The sequence below is a fragment of the Chionomys nivalis genome, chromosome 4 (genome assembly GCF_950005125.1).
Source record: "Chionomys nivalis chromosome 4, mChiNiv1.1, whole genome shotgun sequence".
Classification (NCBI taxonomy): domain Eukaryota; kingdom Metazoa; phylum Chordata; class Mammalia; order Rodentia; family Cricetidae; genus Chionomys; species Chionomys nivalis.
The window spans coordinates 4,363,463-4,389,187 of NC_080089.1; the positions used below are offsets into that span (position 1 = coordinate 4,363,463).

The window sequence follows — 25,725 nt, forward strand, 5'->3', positions numbered from 1 at the left end:
AATTGTGTCCCAGAAGTTTGGGTATATTGTGTTTTTATTTTTATTCTAAGAAGTCTTTAATTTCTTTCTTTCTCTCTTGACCCATTTTTCATTCTGTAGAGAGTTGTTCATTTTCCATGAGTTAGTAAGATTTCTGTTCTTTAACCATGGTGGCCTAATAAAATTCAAGGTGTTATTTTAATTTTCTTGCATCTATTGAAACTTTCATTCTTACTGAGTATGTGATTAATTTTGGAGAAAGTTCCATGAGGTGCTGAGAAAATTTGTGTGTGTGTGTGTGTGTGTGTGTGTGTGTAAACTGTTCTGTATATATCTTTAGGTTCATTTGGTTATGCCATTAGGCAGCTCCAGCATTTCTGTTTACTTTCGTAACCTGGATGACCTGTCTTTTGGTATGAGTGGGATATTGAAGTTACTATCACTGTGTGAGGGTCAGTATGTAATTTAAGCTGTAACCATGTTTCCTTTATGAACTTGGGTGCCCTTGTATTTGGTGCATAGAGTGACACAGTGTAAGGAGATGTTGTAGGAGTTGAAAAAACTGTAGATGAGTTTGGTTCATTGTAACTGAAGAACAGGAGGGACAGTAAACATTCCATTCTTTACCTATGTGGCTGTGGGTTTTCAGGAATAGTCTGCCTTCGGCATTGATGATTGAGACTAAGGGGTGGAGTGGTCTAAGAAGTCTGATTCCCTGGCTGATGTGGCTGGTGGATTTCCAGGGTATGTCTTCAGCAATTGATGACTGAGACTTGATTATCATTTTGCCTTGAGAGCATTGCCATAAGCTTGGATGCTTTTGTGAACATTAGATTTTAGTTTATTTTCCTCTGTTATAATTCTGTTATTTTGTCTTAATTAGGGTTTTTGTTGCCTTGAAGTGACACTATGACCACAGTAACTCTTACAATGGAAAACATTTATAATTTTAAAAGTTTAGTCCATTATCATCATGGTGGGGAGCACGGTGGCCTGCAGGCAGACATAGTGCTGGAGAGGGAGCTGAGAGTTCTACTCCCAGGTCAGCAAGCAGCAGGAAGTGGTCTGTCTCACTGGGTGTGGCTTGAATATAGGAGACCTCAAAGCTTGCCCTTGAGTTATGCATTTCCTTCAACAAAGCCCTACCTACTCCAAGGTCACACCTTCCAATAGTGCCACTTCCTATGAGCTTATCGGGGCTATTTTTATTCCTACTTTTACTTCCTGGCCCCTATTCCTACTTCAAAAGTCCCTGTAGTCTGTAACAGCCTCAAACTTGTTTAAAACTCCAAAGTTCAAAGTCCCTTTTGAGGCGCATTCTGTCTTTTAAACCCATGTAAAATCAAAATCATACAGCAGATCTCATACTTCCAACATACAATGGCACAAGTTATACATTACCATTCTAAAATGGAGGAAAGGGAGCCCAGTGAGAAAATGCCGGACTAAAGCAAAACTGAAAACCCGCTGGCAAACTTCAAATTCTGCATCCCCATGCCCTGATGTCAAAACTTTCTTCACATCTCTCTCTTTTTCAAAATCTCTGTTCACTTGTACTGGTTCGATGCCGTTGTATAGCTTTCCTGGGCAAATGTCCCATGGTTCTGGCCTCTCCAACATCTTGGGGTCTCTAAGGCAACCCTTGTTTTACCTCCACAGCTTCACCGATTGACGTCTCTAGACCTCCATTCAGTGATACACCTGACACATGCCTGGTCTCAGACACTTTCTTTAGTCATAGAGGCAAATTTCATAATCCCTTTCTTTAATTCTTGACTCAAAAACCAGAACCGCAGGGTTGGAGCTTCCAAATTGTGCTTCTTGCTAGGGCTGGAACATCACCCCATTGTTTATTTACAGCTTCACCAACTTTCTGTTTTCTATAGTTTTCTTTACCTAAGAACAGCCTAAACATCTTCTGGAGACCAGGCTGGCCTCAAATTCAGAGATCTGCATCTCTCTGTCTGGAGTTTTGGGATTAAAGGCATGAGTGTGTGAGAGCATGCACCACCACACCTGGCTCCAAGCTTTCCTTTAATTCCTTTTCAGTTGAAAAGTTGGAAGTTCAGCTAGGTAGGGTCTTACCCTGAAGTCACTCTCGTTATTTAACCTAAGGCTTTTCTTTAATCTGTTTATTTTTTTTAACACAAGATTCAGTTCTATACTACTTCCTGGTACCCCCATTCCCCTTCAACTGTACATTTTATATTTTTCCCTGCTCAGCTTGCTCCTTTTCATTATAGATCTACATAAGACTGAATACTAATAACCTCACAACAGAATCAATACTAGACTCACTTGAAATTTCCTCTGCCAAAGCAATTCAGAACTCTTCAATTTAGCATCCACAGACATTTCAGAGAAGGGAAAAAAAGCAGTCACATTCTTCACCAAAATATAAGAATGGTATCTAGGCCACATCTTAATATTATTCTCTTCTGAAGCTTCTTGTGCTAGGGTCTCACAGTTAAAATCACCTTCAGCATCACTGTTGCTATATCCTCTTACTGGTATGGCCCCATAAACAGCACTTAAAGCATTTTACAGCTTTCCTAACCCAGAGTACCAAAGCCCAAATTCTTCCAAACAAAAACATAGTCAGGTCAATTACTGCCAATAACCCAGTCTCTGGTACCAACTTCTCTTTTAGTTAGGGTTTCTATTGCTGTGCAGAGAGACACAGTGACCATGGCAACCCTTTTAAGGAAAAATATTTAATTTTAACTGACTTCCAGTTTTAGAGATTTAAGCCATTATTGTCATGGTAGAATGCATGATAGTGTGTGTACTGGAGAAAGAGCTAAGAGTTCTTAAGATCATCAGGAAGTGAATGTCTCACTAGACCTGGCTTGAGCATTTGAGTTCTCAAAGCCTGCCCTTAGTGGTGCACTTCCTCCAAAAAGACCACACCTCCTAGTAGTACCACTATCTATAACCCTATGGGGGCCATTTTTATATAAATACTACATCATTTAAGAATTTGAAAGGTTTAGGTTTTTTTTTTTTTTTAGATTTATTTTATGCACTGTTTTTGCCATTATGGATGTTTATGTGTGCCTCATGCCTACAGAGATCACAAGAAAGTATAACCTCCCCTAGAATAGGAGGTACAGATGGTTGTGAACTACAGTATGGATGCTGGGATTGGAACCTGTGCCCTCTACAAGAGCAGTCAATGCTCTTAACCTTAGAACCACCTCTCCAGCCCCAAGGTTTAGATTTTATGTTTATATTTTTGATTCACTTTTGTATATGATGTAGGGCTTCTAAAAACCATTTATGAAAAATACTAGATCTAAAATTGAAATTATTTTTCCCCTCCTTTTTATTAATGTTTGCAATTTACATACAGGATAATGGATTTTATTATGGCATTTTCATACAGTTATCTCTTTAGACTTTGTATTCATTCTATTCTATTATCTGATCCTGTGTCCCTGTCACTTTGTACCCTTCTCCCTGGTTTCTTTTCTTTCCTCAGATAACTGTACTTTCTACTATCTTATTACACATGTTCCACAAGTTCCTCTCCCTTAAACATTTCTCCCCTCTCAGATCTATTTCAGATCTATTAAACACACACATGCACACTTTTAAAACTAAGTGCCATATATAAGAGAGAACATGTAGTGTCTTTCTAACTCTTGCTTATTGCATTTAATATTTAACATGATCTCTGGTTGTTTTTACTTTCATGCAAATGTCATGATTTCAATTTTCTTCACATCTGCATAAAATTCTATTGATTAAACCATTTATTTAAAATTATCATTTTTTCATTAAATGATTTTGATACCCTTGTCCTAAGTCATTTGGCCATGTATACATGTATTTATTTGGCCATGAATGTATATGTTTACTTGACTCTGTGTGTGTTTATTTGATGATGTATGTTTGTTTTCATTTCACCCATTAATCCATGAGTTTGTGTTTGTGCCATTATTGTAGTGTTTTAATTCCTGTAGTTCATAGTAAGTTTTAAAATCAACAAATTTGCATTCTCCATGTTTGCAGTTTTGCTTTTCAGGATTACTTTTGTTTTTTAGGTTCATTAAGAATCCATGGAACTTTTAGGATGGTAATTTGTTGGTGGTTGTTTTTTTGTTTGTTTCTCTGTTTGTTTTGACACAGAGTCTCAATGTGTAACTCAGTCTGGGAGTCTTCAAGCTGTGAATTCTTTTGTCTGTTATCAGACCAAGGCAGATTTTGTTTTCTGATTTTGTTCTCTTTGTACTATAAATGTCATTGACCTTTTAATAGGGACTTCATTATATCTGTGTGACACCTTGTATAGAGTTTGTAGTGGTTTAAGTAAAGACACTGTGGATCCCCGAGTGGCTTCAGTGGTCAGTGGATCCCGAAACCACGCTGCAGGTCCTCTAAGTGGCAGCAGGCAGGAGGTCCCGAGACCATGGCAGGCCACAAAGGCAGCCGGGTCCCAGACAGGAAGCCATGTGGTGGGTGAGAGACCTTGATGGGGCAACCAGTCCCACAAGGAGAGACAGATGGATGGGCATGCCACTAGACCATGCTGCAGGTCTCAGAAGGTGGTTGGTCCTGGACAGGGAGCCACACGGTAGGTGAGAGACAGATGGATAGGCACGCCATGCAGAGTGAGGCTAGATATTTATTTAGTGGGTTATGGATGGAAAAAGGGAAAATGGGAAAAGAGCAGAAAGAGTGGCAGAGAGAGAGAGAGAGAGAGAGAGGGAGGGAGAGAGAGAGAGGAAGGGGACAAGTGGAAGAAGGGAGAGACAGATGCTGTCTTTTTGAGGGGGAAATGGAAAAGAAAAGACTCAGGCTGGAAGCTGAAGATCAGCTTGCCTTGGGGGATAGGGGAGGGAGTGGGTGTGGCTTGTCTCTTAAAGGGAAAGAGCAGACCATTACATTCCCATCTCTTTTTTATATATAATAAAAAGGCAGGAGTTTAGATATAACAGATTAAAAAAATTGAGGCGACAGATTCTCAAGACTGCTTCCTGCTCATTTGTGGGCATCATCTTGTAGGGGCGGACCTGAGAAATCTGGGTGCTGGTCACATCCTGGCATAACTGATTTCTTTGTTCCTGTCCAGTGTTTGTGGTATGGAAATGTCTGATACCTATTACACCTGTTTAAAGTATTGGCAGAACAGAGAACGAAGTTAAATTTAGGGGAAAAAATTTAGCACCAGAGAATTGAGACTGGTGTATCTGACCTGTTTAAGGTGAATCCTTCAATTCGTCTTCCTGGAACTCAAGAATTCTTTGAGTTTATAAAAACAGAAGTTTTAAACATTTACATTGTATGAACAGTAGCATATTTATGTCAGAATAACTGTGATAGATATTTTTGCACAATGAAAAGTATTTTTAAGACTATGGGAGGCAGCATGAGAGAGAATTTTTAGGGGCTGGAGAGATGGCTCAGCAGTTAAGAGCATTGCCTGCTCTTCCAAAGGTCCTGAGTTCAATTCCCGGCAACCACATGGTGGCTCACAACCATCTGTAATGAGGTCTGGTGCCCTCTTCTGGACTTCAGGCATACATGCAGAGAGAGAATTTTTATTAACTTGTATGACCTGCAGATACCTTAATAATTTGTATTTGTGTTTTACTGAAATGTGTTTGGTGAGGTTGTCCTTTTAAACTGAACATCAGCTTGCCTCTGTGGGCGGGGAGGGAGTGGGCATGGCTTGTATCTTAAAGGGACAGAGCCAACCATTACAGTGTTAACATTTCCTTTTCTTTTAAAAGTCTTCTTTCTTTTAATTTTTGTATTCACTTTAGCACATTTTTCTGATATTTGCCATAGAGGTGCTCCAAGTTTTAAGGTGTATGTATGGTGTACTGTTTTAGATTGTAGTGTAGCTGATTTCCTTTAACATTTTGTCTAAATGGTGAAACTTGTTTTCCTGTCCCTGTTTTCCCTCTTCCACTCCTCTACTACTTCAGTGGCTTTTACTTCTTAAGGATAAAATACTTTCTACTACCTGTTAAAACTATACTGACTAAAAATGTTGTTTATTGATGCCAAATATATTATTATAGGCATAAAGTTGTAGAAGAGGCCTGAATGACTAATAAGTTGTGAATATTTTCAAGCACACCACAAATATAATAGAAGTCCACATAATTAATGTTTTCAGATAAGTGGAACCATCCTCACTTGCTAGTCTGTACCAGAATCAGTTCAAACACTAGAAATAAATTAGAGAAGATTGGTAGCATCTATGTAACTTTTATAAAGTATGAAAGTACTGTCTTTGATATACAGAAAATGGATATCTCCTATAACAATATAGAATGGTGTGCTATATTTAATGACATGATTTTATATGTGGAAGCATGTACTATGTTGTTTTAGTATACTGTATACAAACCACTACTTAAATTTCACAGTTTGGTTTATTTATTCTTGATGAAATTTCATTTTCTTTTAACTCTTCTGTCTTGTTGTATGTATTTACAGTATGGTGATGATATCCTTCATAAATTGGGTTCTTTTTTTTGTTTTTTTTTTCTTTTTTCTAGACAGGGTTTTGTTGTAGCTTTGAAGCATTTCCTGGAACTCACTCTGTTGACGAGGCTGGCCTCAAACTCAGAGATCCACCTGCCTCTGCTTCCCAAGTGCTAGGATTAAAGGCATGTGCCACCACCACTTGGCTAGAAATTGGGTTCTTAAGGGGAAGAATCTCACATTGCCAGATAAATGTGGCTGATTGTGTTGGCCCACACCTGTAATCTCAGCAATCAGGAGGCTCAGACAAGAGGGTCAGAAGTTCAAGTCCAGCTTGAGCTACATAATGAGAATCTTAGAAAACAGCAAAAATGTGTTCCGTGTAGTCTTGGTTGGCAGTTATATTAATGGCATTTCTGGTTACATTCTAGACTCTTTAAAGTGATTGAGATTTATTTATGATCCAGAATGTCATCTTGGTGAACATTCTGCATACTTGGAAAAGCATTCACTTTCTTGCCTAATGGGACCTTTGTCATTGTTAATTAGATCATATTGGTTCATAGCTTGTTAAAGTCTCTATTCTGTCTCTTGATTCCCTACTTATTCAGCAATTATAAAATGATGTTTAAATCTCTGAATTGTGTGTTTTATTTCTTCTTCTGTACCATTGAGTTTTTGCATTGTGTATTTTAAAGTTTTGTTATTAGGCACAGAAATTTTAGGAATTTTGTGTCTCTATGTGACTTTTTTCTTTAGAGATTTGGTCTCACTATGTAGCCTTGAATGACTTGAAACTCACTGTACTGAGCAGGTTAGCCTTGAACTCACAGAGATACGCCTGCCTCTGACTACCATATGCAACCAGCATTTTTAATCTTTCATAACTTTGATTAAAAATGTCCTTTTACTTAAGTATTCTGCCTTTAAATTGTATTTCAAATTATGCTAAAATTCAAGTATCTTGTTACAGTTTTGTGTTTGATGATTTTTCAATTAGTTTTTTGGGGTAGGGCATGAGGCTAGTAGATTGTGTAGGGAATAATTTAGTAAGAGGAAAAACAAGCCAATGAATATTATTAACACAGTGTAGTCATTATGAGTAGACTGATCATATACTTTGGCGGGGCATGAATATCCGAGGAAATTTATTTCTGGGGATGACAACTGAATCTAAAAGTACAACTGAAAAATGGCAGCATGGAGAGAATTGGTCAGAGAGCATGTGCAAGCTGAAAGGCAACAGTACCTTGGAAGGCTAAAACTTTCTAGAATACAGAGAGTAAATAGGTGTGGTCGGATGTGTTAGGAAAGGTTATTGATGCTAGATTATGTAAAGCTTTTTTTTTTATGAGATCTGTTGCTTTAGGTTATTAGTATTTATTTACTTTGTTAGCTATGTGTTGTAGGAATAACCCAAGAAGACAGAGAATATTGTTGTGATCATTGTAAAATAAGGAATTGAGAGAGTGTAGATATATTTCATAAAAAGCTCAAGGGTAAATAGATAGGAGATAGAATTTTACATTGATTATTTTGGCAGCTTCTAATAACTACAGTTTTTTGTATCTAGCATTTTTTTCTAGGCTGTAAGAAAGTTTGTATTTGGCCTTGTATACAATATAGAGCTCTTTAAGTATTTTTAAGTAGGGACATAAAATTTGTGTTTTGTGTTTGTCCAAATGTTGAAAGGAGTTAGAGAAGCAGAGCAGTATTTAATTTTTATATATTGTATAAGCTGAGTTTTCCAGCAGTTTGACTTCTGTATTTTTGTTCCTTTACAGCTTAAGTGAACATAGTAATTGTTTCCATATTATAGTAGTAGATAAAAAAATTAAATGAAATAAGTTAGTAAAGATTCTGTGACTTATGATGAGGTTGATGATGGCCTCAGTAATGATAGATGAATTTTTTTTACCTCAAGCTTAATTTTAATCATTAAAATATCATAGATTGTCTTATATTACTTGCAGACTTTAGGATGCCATTTTTCAATGAAATATTAACTACCACTTTCTGTCTCCTACTATTATTATTTTTATATTTCAGTTCATGGGAAAACCAGATGGAGACTATTATACTCTGGATGACATGTTTGTCTCCAAAGCAGCTGAAAAAGAGCGTTTTGGAGAAAGAGAAGAAAGCCAGAGGAGGAAAGCGATTGCCGCACACCAGAGTCTTACTGCACAGATGGCCAGATGTCTGTACTGTTTTGATAGTTCTCAGTTTCCCAAGCATCTTATTGTTGCCATTGGTGTGAAGGTAAGAAATAAAACACAGACAAGGTACAGGTCAGTATATGCAAATTTGTTCGCTCTTCAGATTTTTAGAAAATTTTTTAAAGTTTTTATTTATCTTGATTTTTCATATGTTTTTGTTTTCTAAGTTACCATAATTCCTAGGGCCTTTGATAGACAGCATAATTCAATTTTGTTGATAATATAATTCTGGCTTTTCTGTTTTCTATCTTTATGATCTAATGATTGAAATCAGCATTAAAATCTTCCCTTAGAGTCTTTATCTAAAGCAGCTTTCATTTCTTTACTTACTTCCTCATAGTAATAGAGTGTATTTGAATTCTTGTAGACTGTGTCATAGTTTGAAAACTTATTGCAGATATTTTACCTTGGTTGGGTTTTTACCAATGTTTTGAAGCTTCAGGAGTACAGAAATAGGGAACTTTGCTCACCATTGTATTCCAAGCATCTTATCTTCACAGTGTATCATCATCATTTATTCAATAAATACTCGTTGATGACTATTTTTTACATTATAAAAATTAGTTCATTTTAAAAAGTTTATTCTTTTAAGGATTTGGTGGGGGCAGTATTATTAAGATTTGAATCTAGGGCTCCACTTAGGCAACTGCTGTAGGTAGTTGTACTTCTGAAACTTTTATTCTATTGAAATATAATAAAATAAGCAAATTAAACTTTACCCTGGTTCAGAAGGATATTGTCATAAAGTGAGGAACAAAATCATTGAAGGTGTTATTTTGAAAACACGTTCTAGAAATCTTCTCTGAGGCACCAGGGAATGAAAAGCCTTGATAGGGAACAGAGAGAAGAGAGGCACCTAGAGTAGCCCTCCTGTAATCTGACACTTGGAGGCAGAGTCCAGCAGATCTCTCAACTTGAGGCCAGCATGATCTACAGAGAGTTCTAGGACAGCCAGGACCACACAGAAAAATCCTGTTTAAGGGGGAAAAAAAAAATACTGGAGTGGATTAAATGAGAATGGGTGACTGAGGCTGAATGAAGAAGTTCTGGTTTTAGGAAGTAATAGTTTAGGGAACATTCATATTTATATATTATCTTTCTCATCACTCACATACATATGAATATCTCTGTATATAATACAAAAATAGTTCTGGGTTATAGATCATTCATATATGTATATAGAGCTTAACCATAAAGGTAAAGTTATCCAGGACTCATTTTCTTTCCCTTAGCTGGGTTAATTCAGTTTTCACCCATAATGAGAGAAATTGCTGATACACATAGTTTACACTGTCAACAAAAGAAAACAAAAACAAAAAGCTTTTTTTCTAGAGCCAAGTTTGAATGACCACAGCCCAGAAGCACTGATTTAGGTCACCTCAAGTTCCATATTCCAGGATGGTAGCAATTTCTTAATTAGAATAGCAGATAAGGAAAAAACCCACCAAGATACTTTTCATGTGTGTTTATGAAAACAGCAGGTAGGTAGGTTATAGAACAGCCAGGAAATCTCAGCAATCCTTTTTAGCTTTTTAGACATTCTGGAAGATTTGCCTATTGGTTACAGGGATGTTAGGTCTTACACAAGAAGGAAAATAAATGACTGTCAATTGAGGGGTAAAAGGTTAGCTCAGGGTAATTTGGTTCTTGACTTCTAGCACTTTAGGCTCCTCAACAAGTACAGCTCTGTCTGCTTCATTAGCTCTAAACAGCATAAGGTGCAGTTCTTCCAAGAACTTCCATTCATAAGATTTACATTGTGTCTGGGGGCTGGAGAGATGGCTCAGTGGTTAAGAGCATTGCCTGCTCTTCCAGAGGTCCTGAGTTCAATTCCCGGCAACCACATGGTGGCTCACAACCATCTGGAATGAGGTCTGGTGCCCTCTTCTGACCTGCAGACATACACACAGACAGAATATTGTATACATAATAAATAAATATTAAAAAAAAAAGTACTTAATAAAAAAAAGATTTACATTGTGTCTTTTTATTTTTCAAAAATTGTTGTTTTTAGTGTTTGTAAGTATATAGTTCCTCAGATAAAAGATCAAGTGGCATTTGTTCTTGTCCTTTCTTGGTAAATCTTAATTTTTGATGTCTATCAATGAAAACTGAGACTCATGATCTAAATTTCCAGTTTATTAGAAACTATTTCTGTGGCGTTTTAAGTATAAATATCATCTTTGAGAGTATTGAAATAAAACTAGTTCATAAAAGCAAATCTGCCTATTTAAATACTCATGGTTTCACTACTGTATTCTCATCTGTTATAATCATAACTAAATAAGACATCATTAAAATTTGCCCCTAGGTTTATTTATGTTTACCCAATTTCCGGTCTCTTACTGAGGGCCACTGCCTCATAGTCCCTCTGCAGCATCTTCAAGCAGCTACAATGTTGGATGAAGATATCTGGGAGGAGATTCAGGTCAGTACTGTCATGTCTGCAAGGCTCATGAGGAGGTTTTGCAGATTATTATGATAACAGGTTTGATATTTCTACTTAACAATTTTTAGGTGTCTATAAGATCATTATGTTTCCTTCTCTTACTATTATTTTCTCCATGTTCTTGTTTTGAAAACTTTTGTTTACTGACAGAGCTAACAAAGTAATTTTAAGAATCAATTCAATTTATAATTAGTGCTTTGTGCAGCTTGAGATAATAATTGTTATTAAATATTAGAAGAAAGAAGTTCCAAAGAATGAAAATATGTGGAGTCAGAGTTTTACAGGCAGCAATTACTGTTTGTCCTCTGACTATGGTGATTGTGCTGCCATATCAGCCCCGTTTCTTCTTGGTTCTCTTTATAGTATACTCTGGTAATGAAGTCAGTTACATGAGTTAGTTATATAGTTTTGTGGCTGATACTTTGAGAGATTGAAAGACGTCACATGGGTTAAATTGTTGCTGAATTATTTCAAGACCTCATCTTGACCAAGAAAGAAAGCATGATAAGTGCTGTCAGCTGAATTGAGGTTTCAGAGACCCAAGATAGAAAATGCAAAGTTGTAAGATGTCACATAGATGACAGTATATATTAGTTTTAGAGAATATGGATAAAATGCCAAAAGAGGACATGTTTGCCTGCATTTTATGAAATACAGTCTCTTATTTCTTTGCTTTTTGAGGTTGATACTTTAAAAGTTCATGGAACAATTATGTTGTTGTGTCAAAAGCCAAACCTAATTAGCAAAAAAGACAGAATATTTTTGATGTGAAAAAAATGGAAGTATGAAAAAAGTATGAAACTTTGGTCTTTAGGATTATTAGAGGACTTTTCTGGGGTGCATTTAAAAATTTATGAAAAATTGATTTAACTTACAATAAAATACAGTGCAAAAAACATTCAATTACAAGAATCTTATATGTATGTTAGATTTTTCTGTGAGGAATTAAGGTAAGTGGTGAAAAACCTCAAGGTGGTTGAAGCATTTTTTTCAGTGCCCTAGGAAGTCAACACATGAACATGACATTTTAGATACTATACCCAACGGTATACTGTTTTCTACTATAGGCTGCATTCTTGTTTGCAGACTTCATTGAGCCAGTGGTATTTTAGAAAACTGAGTGAGAGAGGAAAAGCCAATCTGTATACAAATAATGTCATTGTAGTTCTTGTGAAAGGAAAAACATTAGACATTGCACATGTGTGGAGAGTGGCATGCTGAGATGTCTGCACCAGTGAAACTGAAGAAGCACAGTGTTTTGATTTTACCTTCAAATATGTATGACTCTCAAATTAATTATGCTCTGGTGACTAGTCCTCTATGCTTTTTTTATTAGATATACTTTGAAAAGTGATTTGACTTAATACAAGAGTATTGTTTGAAAATGAAGGAGCTCTTTTTCAATGATTTTCTTTTTAAGTACCTGAAAACACTGGATTTGACCTTATGTTTGGCAGAAAATGTTCAGATAGTTTCATCAAAGCATTTTTGAACAACCACAATTGCAAATGAGAATGATTAAAATTATATAGTATTTTTTAGTTGAGCTTGAAGAAAATTTTGCCTTTAATGCAATTCATTATCTTAAATTGTTTCATATAACCAGTGGTTTTTGAGATTAAAAACCTTTGCAAATGTGTAGTAATTTTTGAATATATGTCTGTCATATTTTTCCCGTCTTCTAGATGTTTAGGAAATCGTTGGTAAAGATGTTTGAAGAAAAAGGATTGAATTGTATCTTTTTAGAGACTAACATGGGCATGGAGAAGCAGTATCATATGGTTTATGAGTGTATCCCTCTCCCAAGGGAAATGGGTGATATGGCTCCCATCTATTTTAAGGTATTATAAACAGGTTTTTTTTTGTATATTTTTATTATTTTTACATTCAGTTGTGGGTAAATATATGTGTAGTAATGTATTTTTTAAAAATATAGTCATACCAAATTTTATAAAAAGAAATGAGGTAAGCATAAAATATTCTAAATACATTTTTATGTAATGAATTTTGAACTTTTTGTTTAAGGAGGCTTGCTTAGACCTATAAATAGGTCATCAACAGTGACTTACAGTTTCTGTTTTAATGCCTCTAGTGAAGTCATTGTTTTACCAGGTACTTCCAAATATAACTCTAGAAAAATGACTTCATGCAGTTGTAAATTGAGAATAACAGCCTGTCTGACATACTTTAAATTGGATTTAATTGATGGTAATTTCACCTTAAAATGTGTTCCTTAATGGTAGCCAAAAGTAAAAAATAAAAAAGATTGTTTTACAAATAGTACCTAAACTATTTAACTTAGGAAGCCTCAAAATTCCATTTCTATGTATTTTTATCCCTACTTTTAAAAAGTAGACTTTAGTTTTGAGAATAATTTTTCTCAAAATGTGTACTACCAGTTGTTTGGTCCTAAATAGTTTTTGATACTCACAAATAATATACATTTCTTTTTTTGTTCAGAGGAGGACTAGTAAAATGAACTGATTTGAGTAGATTTCTATGCATTCAAAAAGAAATTTGTGAAATTTGTGTTTATCTTAAATTATTTACTCTTCTCAAGGATAGCTTTTTGTCACATGAAGTTGAGGTGGTCACTATAGAGTTAGAAAATAAAACAATATTATCTCTGACTAAAATTTGGTCTTTAAAACATTAAGTAGTTCTAGTTTTAAATCCTCTAATTAAGGCTTTTACCCATTCATAACAAGTCTGTCCTATGCACTGAAATCTGCATTCACCTAAAAAATAAAGCAACAATAAAACCTGTCTCTTTGTATTTGCTACTCTATTGATTTTTTTCTGTTTTGTTTTGTTTTTCAAATGGTTGTTTCCTAGAAAGCCATAATGGAATCTGATGAAGAATGGTCCATGAATAAGAAGTTGATTGACTTATCTTCCAAAGATATTAGAAAGTCTGTGAGTATTAAGTTTTCTGTAATAGAAATTACTATAGTATGGAAATCTTTGTAAATGTGAATTCTCTTGTTTGAGAATTAGGCCATTTGATTGAGTGAGTAAAAGTGAAGCAGAAGTACATTTCACCAAGAAAGTATTTTCATTCTATGTGGTCTATAAAATCTCATTTGTTTATAGAGGGATTTTATTCAAATAATTTTTTCTTCCTGGTCCTCAGCCTCTTGCCCTTTTATTCACCATAATCAGCTATGATGGCCACTGGATTCTGCTGTGACAGCATCTCAAGAGAACACTTTTGTCACTGGTGTTTTAATGTAAGAAGCAATTTGTATTGGCTCCATTTTGAGTTTAAAATGCCGTAGCTCTTTTTCTGCCCCCTCTTTCTTCCCATTCCATTAAAAGAATATGTGTGCATATGTGCATCTGTGTCTTAGCCTTCTACTGTGTTTTAGACAGGATCTATTGGTTGCTGATATATATACTAGGCCAGCTAATGTTCAGTCTTGCCATAAGAATCCTGAGGTTAGACCGGGATGGAGGTGGATGGTCTTTGAACTTCCCACAGGGCAGGGAACCCTGATTGCTCTTAGGGCAGACGAGGGAGGGAGACTTGATTGGGGGAGGGGGAGGGAAATGGGAGGTGGTGGTAGGGAGGAGGCAGAAATCTTAAATAAATAAATAAATGAATAAATAAATGGGGGGAAAAAAGGAATCCTGAGGAATCCGCATCGAGCTTTATTGGGTTCTGGGGAACCCAACTCAGGTCTTTTCACTTGTGTGGCAAAAACATGTTAAGCCATTTCCCTGACCCCAGATTTGTTTTTTATATAAAAGTTCCCTGCTACATTCCTAGAATATAGTAGCTGGGTTAGATTCTGTGTTTGCCACTTTCTTGGGGATTTGCTGAAGGATGTATCGTTCAGTTTTGACTTTTAGGTCAACTTTTAGATGCAATATAGTAACTACTTCTGTCTACTTCTCTAGTGACTATTGTTTGTAGAAATGGAAAATAAATTGGTTAGAGATTAATAAACAGATTGTTTTTGAATTTTCTTTTTAAAATAACTCATTCTGTTAGTCTTCATTGCTTGCCTGCCATTTACCAGCTCTGTTCTGGGCATGCTCTGTGTAGTAGATCATAACAGAAAAGGTGGTTGCTTTTATAGAGTTTACTATAGTGAAGGCTGTCAGTTAAGCCCCTATGCTAAACCCAGTCTTTCATATAGAGTTGTTTTTTTTTTTAAAAAAAAAAAAAAAACAGCTGTAAAATATAAATATACAGGCGAGTAAAAAAATACTCGCCTGTAAATTGCCCCTGTAGGTTTTTCATGCTGCTATGGGATCAGTAGTCTACCAGAGACTAGATGACCTGCAAACCATAAAAACCATTTCAGCATGAGACCTTTTGACAGAAAATGTTTGACCACTACTGTTTAAAAAGATACCTTTGGAATATGTTTCTGCTTTTGGAAAGTCAGGCATCTTAGCCAAAACTCATGGATGGCTAGCATTCCCTGTCACACTGACAGCCAGTCCAAAGATGCATATTACATAGAACTAGTTAAGGTACAATTTTAACTCAGAGGTGAGTGTTTTGGCTACCATCTTTTTCTGTTTCATCCCTAGACAACTGGACCAGAATTTAAGGAGAAAAAAAAAATCCTAATTGTCTTGTTTACTCTTCTTCCTACTGACTCAATAAAACAGTGTTTAATGTACAGCTTTTATTCTTTTTTTTATTTTTCCATTCAAAAATGTACACTTCCACCCCTCCTCCCATTCCCCTCTGCTCCCCCACTCACCCTCCTCCAACCCCCTCCCTCCTTAAGAGAGGACAGGGTACCCTGCCCTGTGAGAAGTCCAAGGCCCTTGCCACTCCACCCAGGCCTAGGAAGGTGTGCAGCCAAATAGGGTCCCAAAAAGCCAGCACATGTAGTAGAAACAGGTCCCAGTGCTATTATCAATGGCTTCTCAGTCCGCCCCCATTGGCAGAAACATTCAGAGAGTCCGGTTTGATCACATGCTTGTTCAGTCCCAGTCCAGCTAGATTTGGTGAGCTTAGGCATTCGATTAGGCATACTGTCTCAGTGGGTGGACCAACCCCTCGTGGTCCTGACTTCCTTGCTCATCTTCTCCCTCCTTCTGCTTTTCAATTGGACCTTGGGAGCTCAGTCTGTTGCTCTGATGAGGGTCTCTGTCTCTGTCTACATCCAGCGTTCCATGGTGATATTCGAGATAATCATCAGTGTGGTAGTGGGGGAAGGCCAGTTCAAGACACCCTCTTTTCTGCTGCCCAAGGACCTACCTGGGGACATCCCCATGGACACCTGGGATCCCCTCTAGAGCCAAGTCTCTTGCCAACTCTAAAATGGCTCCCTTAATGTAGATATCTTCTTCCCTGCTCCTATATCTGCCCTTCCTCCATCTCCACCCTCCCACTCCCTTAAGCTCTCCCCAGTCTTTCCCTTCTCTTTCTCTCTCCCCCTCACCCCTTCCCTCATACTCCCACCCCTATTCTCCAAACTTTTGCCTGGTGATCTTGTTTGCTTCCAATTTCCAGGAGAATCTGTATATGTTTATCTTTGGGTTCACTTTGTTTTTGGGCTTCTCTATGTCCTTTGTTTATGACTAGAGTCCACTAATGAGTGAGTACATACCATATTCATCTTTTTGGATCTGGGTTATCTCACTCAGGATAGTGTTTTCTATTTCCATCCATTTGCATGCAAAATTCAAGATGTCGTTTTTTACCACTAAGTAGTACTCTAATGTGTATATATTCCACACTTTCTTTATCCATTCTTCCATTGAGGGGCATCTAGGTTGCTTCCAGGTTCTTGCTATTACAAATTATGCTGCTATGAACATAGTTGAACAAATTCTTTTGTAGTATAATTGGGCATCTCTTGGGTATATTCCCAAGAGTGGTATTGCTGGATCCTGAGGTAGGTTGATCCTGAATTTCCTGAGAAACTGCCACACTGATTTCCAAAGTGGTTGCACAAGTTTGCATTCCCACCAGCAATGGATCAGTGTTCCCCTTACTCCACATCCTCTCCAGCATAGGCTATCATTGGTGTTTTTGATTTTAGCCAGGTGTAAGATGGTATCTCAAAATTGTTTTGATTTGCATTTCCCTGATCGCTAAGGAAGTTGAACATGACCTTAAGTGTCTTTTGACCATTTGAACTTTGTCTGATGAGAATTCTCTTTTCAGTTCAGTACCCCATTTTTTAATTGGGTTAATTAGAATTTTAATGTCCAGTTTCTTGAGTTCTTTATATATTTTGGAGATCAGACCTTTGTCTGATGCAGGGTTGGTGAAGATCTTCTCCCATTTAGTAGGATGCATTTTGTCTGAATGACAGTGTCCTTTGCTTTACAGAAGCTTCTCAGTTTCAGGAGGTCCCATTTATTCAATGTTGTTCTTGTTGTCTGTGCTACTGGGGTTATACATAGAAAGTGGTCTCCTGTGCTCATGTGTTGCAGTCTACTTCCCACTTTCTCGTCTATCAGGTTCAGTATAGTCAGATTCCTATTGAGGTCTTTAATCCATTTGGACTTGAGTTTTGTGCATGCTGATATGGATCAATTTTCATTCTTCTACGGGTTGACATCCAGTTATGCCAGCACCATTTGTTGAAGATGCCTTCTTCCATTGTATACTTTTAGCTGCTTTGTCGAAAATCAGGTGTTCATAGGTTTGTGGGTTAATATCCAGATTTTTGATTCAATTCCATTGGTCAACATCTCTGTTTTTATGCCAATACCAAGCTGTTTTCATTATTGTAGCTCTGTAATAGAGATTGAAGACAGGGATGGTAATGCCTCCGGTAGTTCCTTTATTGTATAGAATTGTTTTGGCTCTCCTGGATTTTTTTGTTTTTCCATATAAAGTTGATTATTGTTCTCTCAAGGTCTATGAAGAATTTTGGGATTTTGATGGGGATTGCGTTGAATTTATAGATTGCCTTTGGTAGAATTGCCATTTTTACTATGTTGATTCTACCCATCCAAGAGCATGGGAGATCCTTCCATTTTCTGGTGTCGACTTCAATTTCTTTCTTCAAAGTCTTCAAGTTCTTGTCAAATATATCTTTCACTTCCTTGGTTAGTGCTACCCCAAGATACTTTATGCTATTTTTGGCTTTTGTGAAAGGTGAAGTTTCTCTGATTTCCCTCTCTGTTTCTCTATCATTTGTGTGTAGGAGGGCTACTGATTTTTTTTTTTTTGAGTTGATCTTGTATCCTGCCACATCAGTGAAGGTATTTATCAGCTGTAGAAGTTCTTTGGTAGTGTTTTTTGGGTCACTGATGTATACTATCATATCATCTGCAAATAATGCAAGTTTAACTTCTTTCTTTCCAATTCGAATCCCCTTAATCTCCTTATGTTGTCTTATTGCTATTGCTAGAACTTCAAGAACTATATTAAGAGGTATGGGGAGAGTGGACAGCCTTGTCTTGTTCCTGATTTTATTGGAATGGCTTTGAGTTTCTCTCCATTTAATTTGATATTAGCTGTTGGCTTGCTGTATATTGGTTTAATTATATTTAGATACGATCCTTGTATCCTTAACCTCTCCTAGACCTTTATCATAAAGGGGTGTTGAATTTTGTCAAATGCTTTCTCAGCATCTAATGAAATGGTCATATTTTTTTTTCTTTTAGTTTATTTATATGATGGATTACATTGATAGATTTTTGTATGTTGAACCAGCCCTGCATCTCTGGGATGAAGCCTACTTGATCGTAATGCATAATTTTTTGATGTGTTCTTGGATTCAGTTTGCCAGTATTTTATTGAGAATTTTTGCATCGATGTTTATGAGCGAGATTGGTCTGTCATTCTCTTTCTTGGTTGAGTCTTTGTGTGGTTTTGGTATCAGGGTAACTGTAGCTTCATAAAAAGAGTTTGGCAATGACTCATTTGAAACACATTAAGGAGTATAGGTATCAGCTCTTCTTGGAAGTTCTGGTAAAATTCTGCTTTAAAACCATCTGGTCCTGGGCTTTTTTTGGTTGGGACGTTTTTTATGACAGCTTCTCTTGCCTCATGACTTGTAGGTCTATTTAAATTGATTCAATTTTGGTGTATGGTATTTATCTAAAAACAAGTTCATTTCTTTTACATTTTCCAACTTTGTGGCATGTAGGCTTTTGTAGTAAGACCTAATGATTCTCTGAATTTTCTCAGTGTCTGTTGTTATGTCCCCCTTTTCATTTCTGATCTTTTTAATTTGCATTCTCTCTCTCTCTCTCTCTCTCTCTCTCTCTCTCTCTCTCTCTCTCTCTCTCTCTCTCTCTCTCTCTCTCTCTGCCTTTTGATTAGTTTGCATAGGGGTTTGTCAATCTTCTTGATTTTCTCAAAGAACCAGCTCTTTGTTTCATTGATTCTTTGGATTGTTTTCTGTGTTTCTATTTTGTTGATTTCAGCCCCAGTTGATTATATCCAGTCTTATACTCCTCCTGAGTGAGTCTGCTTCTTTTTTTTTCTTTCTAGAGCTTTCAGATGTACTGTTAAGTCTCTAATGTGAGCTTTCTCCATTTTTTTTTAAATGTGGGCACTTAGTGCTGTGAATTTTCCTCTTAGCACTGTTTTCATAGTGTTCCATTGGTTTGGGTATGTTGTGTCTTTATTTTCGTTAAATTCAAGGAAGACTTTAATTTCTTTCTTTATTTCAACCAGGGGTGGTTGAGTAATTGACTGTTCAGTTTCCATGAGTTTGTAGACTATCTGGAGTTAGAATTGTTAGATTTTTTTTTTTTTGATCCAGTCTATTCGGTGTTCTGTATGCTTCTTGTACCTTCATAGGAATATCCCTCTTTAGGTTGGGAAAGTTTTCTTCTATAATTTTGTTGAATATATTTTCTGGGCCTTTGAGCTGTAATTCTTCTCTTTCTTCTACCCCTATTATTCTTTGGTTTGTTCTTTTCATGGTGTTACAGATTTCCTGGATGTTTTGTTTTAAGAATTTGTTGGATTTGCTGTTTTCTTTGATCAGTGTGTTTATTTCCTCTATAGTATCTTCAGCATCTGAGATTCTTTCTTCCATCTCTTGTATTCTGTTGGTTATATTTGTCTCTGTAGTTTCTGTTCATTTACCCAGATTTTTCATATCCTGCCCTATCTCGGTTTTTGTTTTCTTTATTGTCTCCATTTCAGTTTTCAAGTTTTGAACTGTTTCCATTGCCTGTTTGATTTCTTTTTCTTTGGTATCTTTGAGGGATTTATTTATTTCTTCTAACTTTTTGTTAGTCTTCTTACCCATTTCATTAAAGAAGTTTTTCACATCCTGTTTAATGGTCCCTAGCACTTTCATAATGTTATGTTTAAAGTCTATTTCTTCTACTTCTTCTGGAGTAGGGTCTTCAAGTCTTCCTGATATATGTTCACTGGATTCTGGTGTTATCATGTTGCTTTTAAGATTGTTGGAGGGATTCTTGCATTGGCGCCTACCCATCTCTTCCTTCAAATGCTGTTAGGAGAGTCTTGGCTGCTTGGTCTGATCTTTGCTGTGGCTAACTGCGTACTTGGGGATTTTTCTTGGTCTGCCCTCTTTTATGTCCCCTCAACACTGGAGTTTGCTCTTAGATTCTCTCCACTCTGGTGTAGGCTGTGGTGGTGGATCACTCCGGATGGATCTCCTGTTACTGGATCAGGGCCACTTTCTGGCCAAGGACCTTGCAGACAAAAGGGTGGGCTTGGTAGATGCTGGTTTGTTGGAACAAAGAAACTCCTGCAGCCTTGCACTCACCACTGTGTCCCCAAACCCTCAGCCCCGAAGCAGGCTGAGTTGGGGGATCCTAGGACCCCGCAGATGGAAAGGGGTGCTTGGGGGAAAGCTGGGGTTGGATAAGTAGGGAAAGCCAGTAGCTGGGGAGAAGCCCCACTGAATGGCCAGAAATTTAGGGGATTAGAGGGTTCCTGTGTTCCCTTCCTGGGGTGTCTGGCTGGCCAGGTGGGCACACACTTACCCCTCCGGATGGAGCTACTTCAGTTTTTGTTCTTGACATCATAATTTCATATTCAAAATTCTTTCATAAAATTGTAATGATGACCAATGTATTCGAAGTAGAAATTTTTAAAGAAACGTATTTTTTACATTTGCTACTGTAAGTGCAGCTTGTGGATCATTTAGTGCTTAAACTTGCTTTTTGAAAACCTAGACTTAATACATGAAGTACATATCTAGGTGCTTTTACTAACTTAACTAATAGGGAAAATAAGAATCAGGTGTGGCCGCATGTAAAAATAGCATCAGTAGTCTGAAGATGGGAACCCTTGAAGCAGTAGGGATTTGTTGTAATATGAGTGGCGGGGCTGCGTCCCCGGCACCCGGCCGCCCGCATGGCTTATGCCCCAAAATAATTACACAGAAACTGTATTCTTTTAAACACTGCCTGGCCCATTAGTTCCAGCCTCTTATTGGCTAGCTCTTACATATTGATCTAGCCCATTTCTAATATTCTGTGTAGTACCACGAGCTGGCTAACCAGAAAAGATCTTAACCTGCGTCTGTCTGGAGTGAGAGAATCATGGCAACTCCTTACTCGGCTCCTTTCTCCCAGCATTCTCTTCTGTTTACTCCACCCACCTAAGGGTTGGCCTATCAAATGGGCCTAGGCAGTTTCTTTATTACTTAACCAATGAAAGAAAAGAAAGATATCACTCCCACATCAGGGATTCATAGAATTTTTTTTTACTGGAACCTCTTTAGAAGTTATAGTAGATGGGGAAAAAGACGGATAACTTCCTGGTGCATCTTAATGTTCATTTTGGTGGAATAGCAAGTAGATCTTAATTTCAGAAGAGTTCCAAAAGAGCCAACTTTCAGGGTACCACACTTTTCGGTGTCTTTTAAAGTGATTTGTTTAAGAATATAAAGTGAATAAACACTTAGTCACTTTAAAATTTTATGTCTGAAAGACTTATAAACATTCTTGTGAATGTTTTGTGGCCTTAATAATTTCAAAAGTTTTTTGTCTTTCTCTTTGCAGTTGGGGGTCATTGTTTTTTCTCCAAGTACATTCTTATGTTTCAATGGAGATTCATGTATTTGTACTTTCTTCTGATTCTTTTGACTTTATTTTTTTCTATATCATTTGAGGGTTAGTGTCCTATTTCTATGGTCTTTAGGTTTCTTGCAGTGTGGTTCCAAGCCTATGGCTAGGACAGTAGATGATGTAAACAGATCTGAGTGCTCACAGCAAAAAAATCTGTCAAGAAAATGGGCAATTTTTTTTTTAAAGCAAAGCTGTTATATTGAGAGATAAGGAAATTCTTGATTGATTTTTACAAAAATTAAGGTGAATTTTATGGGAAATGTAGCAGTCATTATTTAGGGATAATTGCTTTTGAATTAAGAAAACTGCTTTCAGGGGAAATTTGAGGAAGTTAGGCATTACTATTGAAATCAGAGGGAGAAATTCAGACTGAAAAACTGGTTTCACAGTTTTGGTATTCATCTGTACAACACTCTTAACTTCCTCACTTCTGAGCCTCCATATACACCTCTCCTCTGTCCAATTTATAGTCTAGTTTTGTTATGTAAGTGTGTCTGGGGTTGACCATTTGGGATTTGACATGCTCTGTTAGAGTTTGTTCCTGGAGGAAACTTTTGCTCTTAGCTGCCATTGATCACTTGTAACACTGTCTTGGTTGTCCTGGTTGTGGCCTGGCAAGATTACCCCCATCTATGTTGTTATGTCCATCTTGTTGTTATTCTGCTCTTGTTCAGGTAACCATATTCTTCAGATTTCTTGCATGCATTTTTTTCTGTTTTGCCTAGGGAACACTGTATAGCAACAGGCCTCTTGAACCTCTGGCTCTTATAATTTTTTTGTTGTTGTTTTTTGTTTGTTTGTTTGTTTGTTTTTGTTTTGTTTTGTTTTGTTTTTTGCTTTCTCTCTCTTGAGCCTTAGCTGTAGGGTTGCATTGCAGATATATCAGTTGGGATTGAGCAGCCACACACAGACCTTTTCTTAATTCTCTGCATTTTGACCAGTTCTGGTTCTCTGTAATAGTTCACGTTTGTTTAAAAAAGATTTTTTTTGATGAGAGCTGACAGCTATACTTAATCTGTGAGTATAAATATTTGAACACAGATATTATTACATTGGGTTAGGAAAATGGCAGTAGTAGGTTCTCTTTCAGGTCTGGGGCCTCTCTAGCAATCTAGCCGTGAGTAGTAGGCTACATTTATAGAACCAGGCATGAATTTTCTTCTATTAAGTTGGCTTAAGTCCAATTAGACAGCTTTGACTCCCCCTAAGATAGAAGAACCATTCTTAGACCATTGGTAATATTTTGCTAGTCTCATCATTGCTAGGATTCATAGGCTTTACAGCTTGATAGGAGTCTGGATTGATCCTCTTTTGGCAGCCTAGATACTATGAGAACTAGTCCTCCCAGAGGAGGCTTTTAGTTCAGGTCCAGTTCAATTCCTCTAAGTCATAAATGCTGCTTGTTGTCTCTTACTTGAGAGTCCTAGATCTGAATCTTTAGATTTGAGTAGATAACCTGGAGTATCTGAAGTAGCCAGTAAAGTAGAAGGAACCATGGGAGGATGAGGTGAGAAGAAGATCGCAGGAGGCAGGGACTATGAAAGCGATAATGGTGAAAATAGAGGACTTTTAACTGGGGATAAGGTAGGAAACGGAACATAATAGAGGGGCTAAGGAAGGAGTGTGGCACGAATTCTAATTGTTCTCAATAGTGAAAACTCAGAATCATCACTCAGAGGGGCAATCCTGTCTCTACAAAACCTCAGACTGAATGAACTGAGCTCTTGTCTCCTCCCGTCGTATATTCCTCTCTCTGCTCAGCCATATCCCTTCCTTTTTCCACCTCCCTAGTGCTGGGATTAAAGTTATGTGATTCCCAAGTACTGGGATTAAAGATGTGAGCCAATAATACAGCCTGGCTCTATCAACCCAGGTTGGCTTTGAATTCAGAAATTCATCTGCCTCTGCCTCCCAAGTGCTGTGATTAAAGGTATATACCACCACTGCCTGGCCTCTATGACTAACTAGTGGCTTAGCTCTGCACTCTGATTTTCAGGCAAGCTTTGTTATAGTATAAACAAAATATCACCACAAAAGAGAGATACATAACATTAAGATTGTTTGAAAAAGGCATAGGGTAACATACTGTTTTATAAGCCATGCTCTTTCTAACAGAAATCCCAGTGCTAGGTTTGGGAAACCGCTCCTCGTGTTGATGGTTGGAGGAATACAAGAGCCTCCTAAAACAATATGGCCTGTTGCCATTGCCTTTGGTTGCCTTCTGGAACTTGAAGGTCAGACCCTATTTCTGTGTAAACTGTTAAAAGTGGAACTGGGGTTCCAGCTGTTTTCCTTATAATGGAAAAGGCAGGAAGAGTGCTAATGATTACAAATATACCAACTCGGATACCAGTCTCTTTGTTGGGTGTCTCCTGAAGACTGGAGAAGAGATTTTTCTTAATGGATTGGGACTGAACTTTGGGCTTTGTGCCTGTAAGTCAAGAACATTCCTACTGAGCCATATCCCCTGCCTTAGTTTTGTTTTTTCTTATTAAGTACTAGCTGACTTGTCTCTCAAGAGAGCTTTGACCTCTTTATAGCCAAGTCCTTTAACTTGAAGTCCTCCTACTTCAGCCTCCTGAGTGGCTTTGACTATAGGCATCTTTCATCAGTTCTAGAGAAGAGAAGACACTCTTATCTTCTCAGTTGATAGAAGCTATCTATGTCTATGGCTTGTGGCCTTCTCCTGCCTTCAAAATGAAGAGTTAGGTACCTACCAATCTTTATACCTCAGGCCTCTTGTTTCTTGTAATTATCCTCATGATTACATTTATCTCACGTGAATAACCCAGCATCACCATTTTATTTCAAAACTCTAAACTTGTTCATGCCTTTAATGTCTCTTTTGCCATGTAAAGTAGTATACTCAGCCCTGTCATATTTAGGACCCATTATTCTGCCTATCAGAGTGTAATACAAAGAAAATGAAAGAGTGCTGGCACCATATATTCCTTCAAGTTATTTCTCAAAGTATTGCATGCTGCATACCTGATAACCTAGTTAGGTCAGTGTCCAATGGAGCCATCTTTCCTACTGTCACTGAACAACTTTGCACAGAACATTCTTCTTTTTTTTTTTTAATTTCCGCCTCCTCCCTGCCTCCCATTTCCCTCCCCCTCTCCCTTTCCCTTCCCCCTCCCTCTCCAGTCCAAGAAGTAGTCAGGGTTCCCTGCCCTGTGGGAAGTCCGAGGACCTCCCCCTCCATCCAGGTCTAGGAAGGTGAGCATCCAAACAGACTAGGCTCCCACAAAGCCAGTACATGCAGTATGATCAAAACCCAGTGCCATTGTCCTTGGCTTCTCAGCAGCCCTCATTGTCCGCCATGTTCAGAGAGTCCGGTTTTATTCCATGCTCCATCAGTCCCAGTCCAGCTGGCCTTGATGAGCTCCCATTAGATCAACCCCACTGTCTCAGTGGATGGGTGCACCCCTCACGGTCCTGACTTCCTTGCTCATGTTCTCCCTCCTTCTGCTCCTCATTTGGACATTGGGAGATCAGCCGAATGTTCCAATGTGGGTCTCTGTCTCTATCTCCATCCATCGCCAGATGAAGGTTCTATGGGGATATGCAAAATACTCATCAGTATGGCTATAGGATCAGGCCATTTCAGGCTCCTTCTCCTCAGCTGCACAGAACATTCTTAAAGAGGACATAGAA

At 37.5% G+C, this 25,725-nt stretch overlaps 1 protein-coding gene across 2 annotated transcripts in view; it reads left to right on the plus strand.

The window, feature by feature from the left end:
• The window catches only part of Cwf19l2 (CWF19 like cell cycle control factor 2), a 73,495-nt gene that overhangs the window by 42,278 nt on the left and 5,492 nt on the right, over window positions 1–25,725 (plus strand). For both annotated transcript variants that reach the window (XM_057768735.1, XM_057768736.1), the window contains 4 exons: window positions 8,467–8,679; window positions 10,948–11,064; window positions 12,771–12,926; window positions 13,921–14,001. In XM_057768735.1, the coding sequence (XP_057624718.1) occupies window positions 8,467–8,679; window positions 10,948–11,064; window positions 12,771–12,926; window positions 13,921–14,001 (567 nt within the window). The remainder of the gene's footprint in view (window positions 1–8,466; window positions 8,680–10,947; window positions 11,065–12,770; window positions 12,927–13,920; window positions 14,002–25,725) is intronic.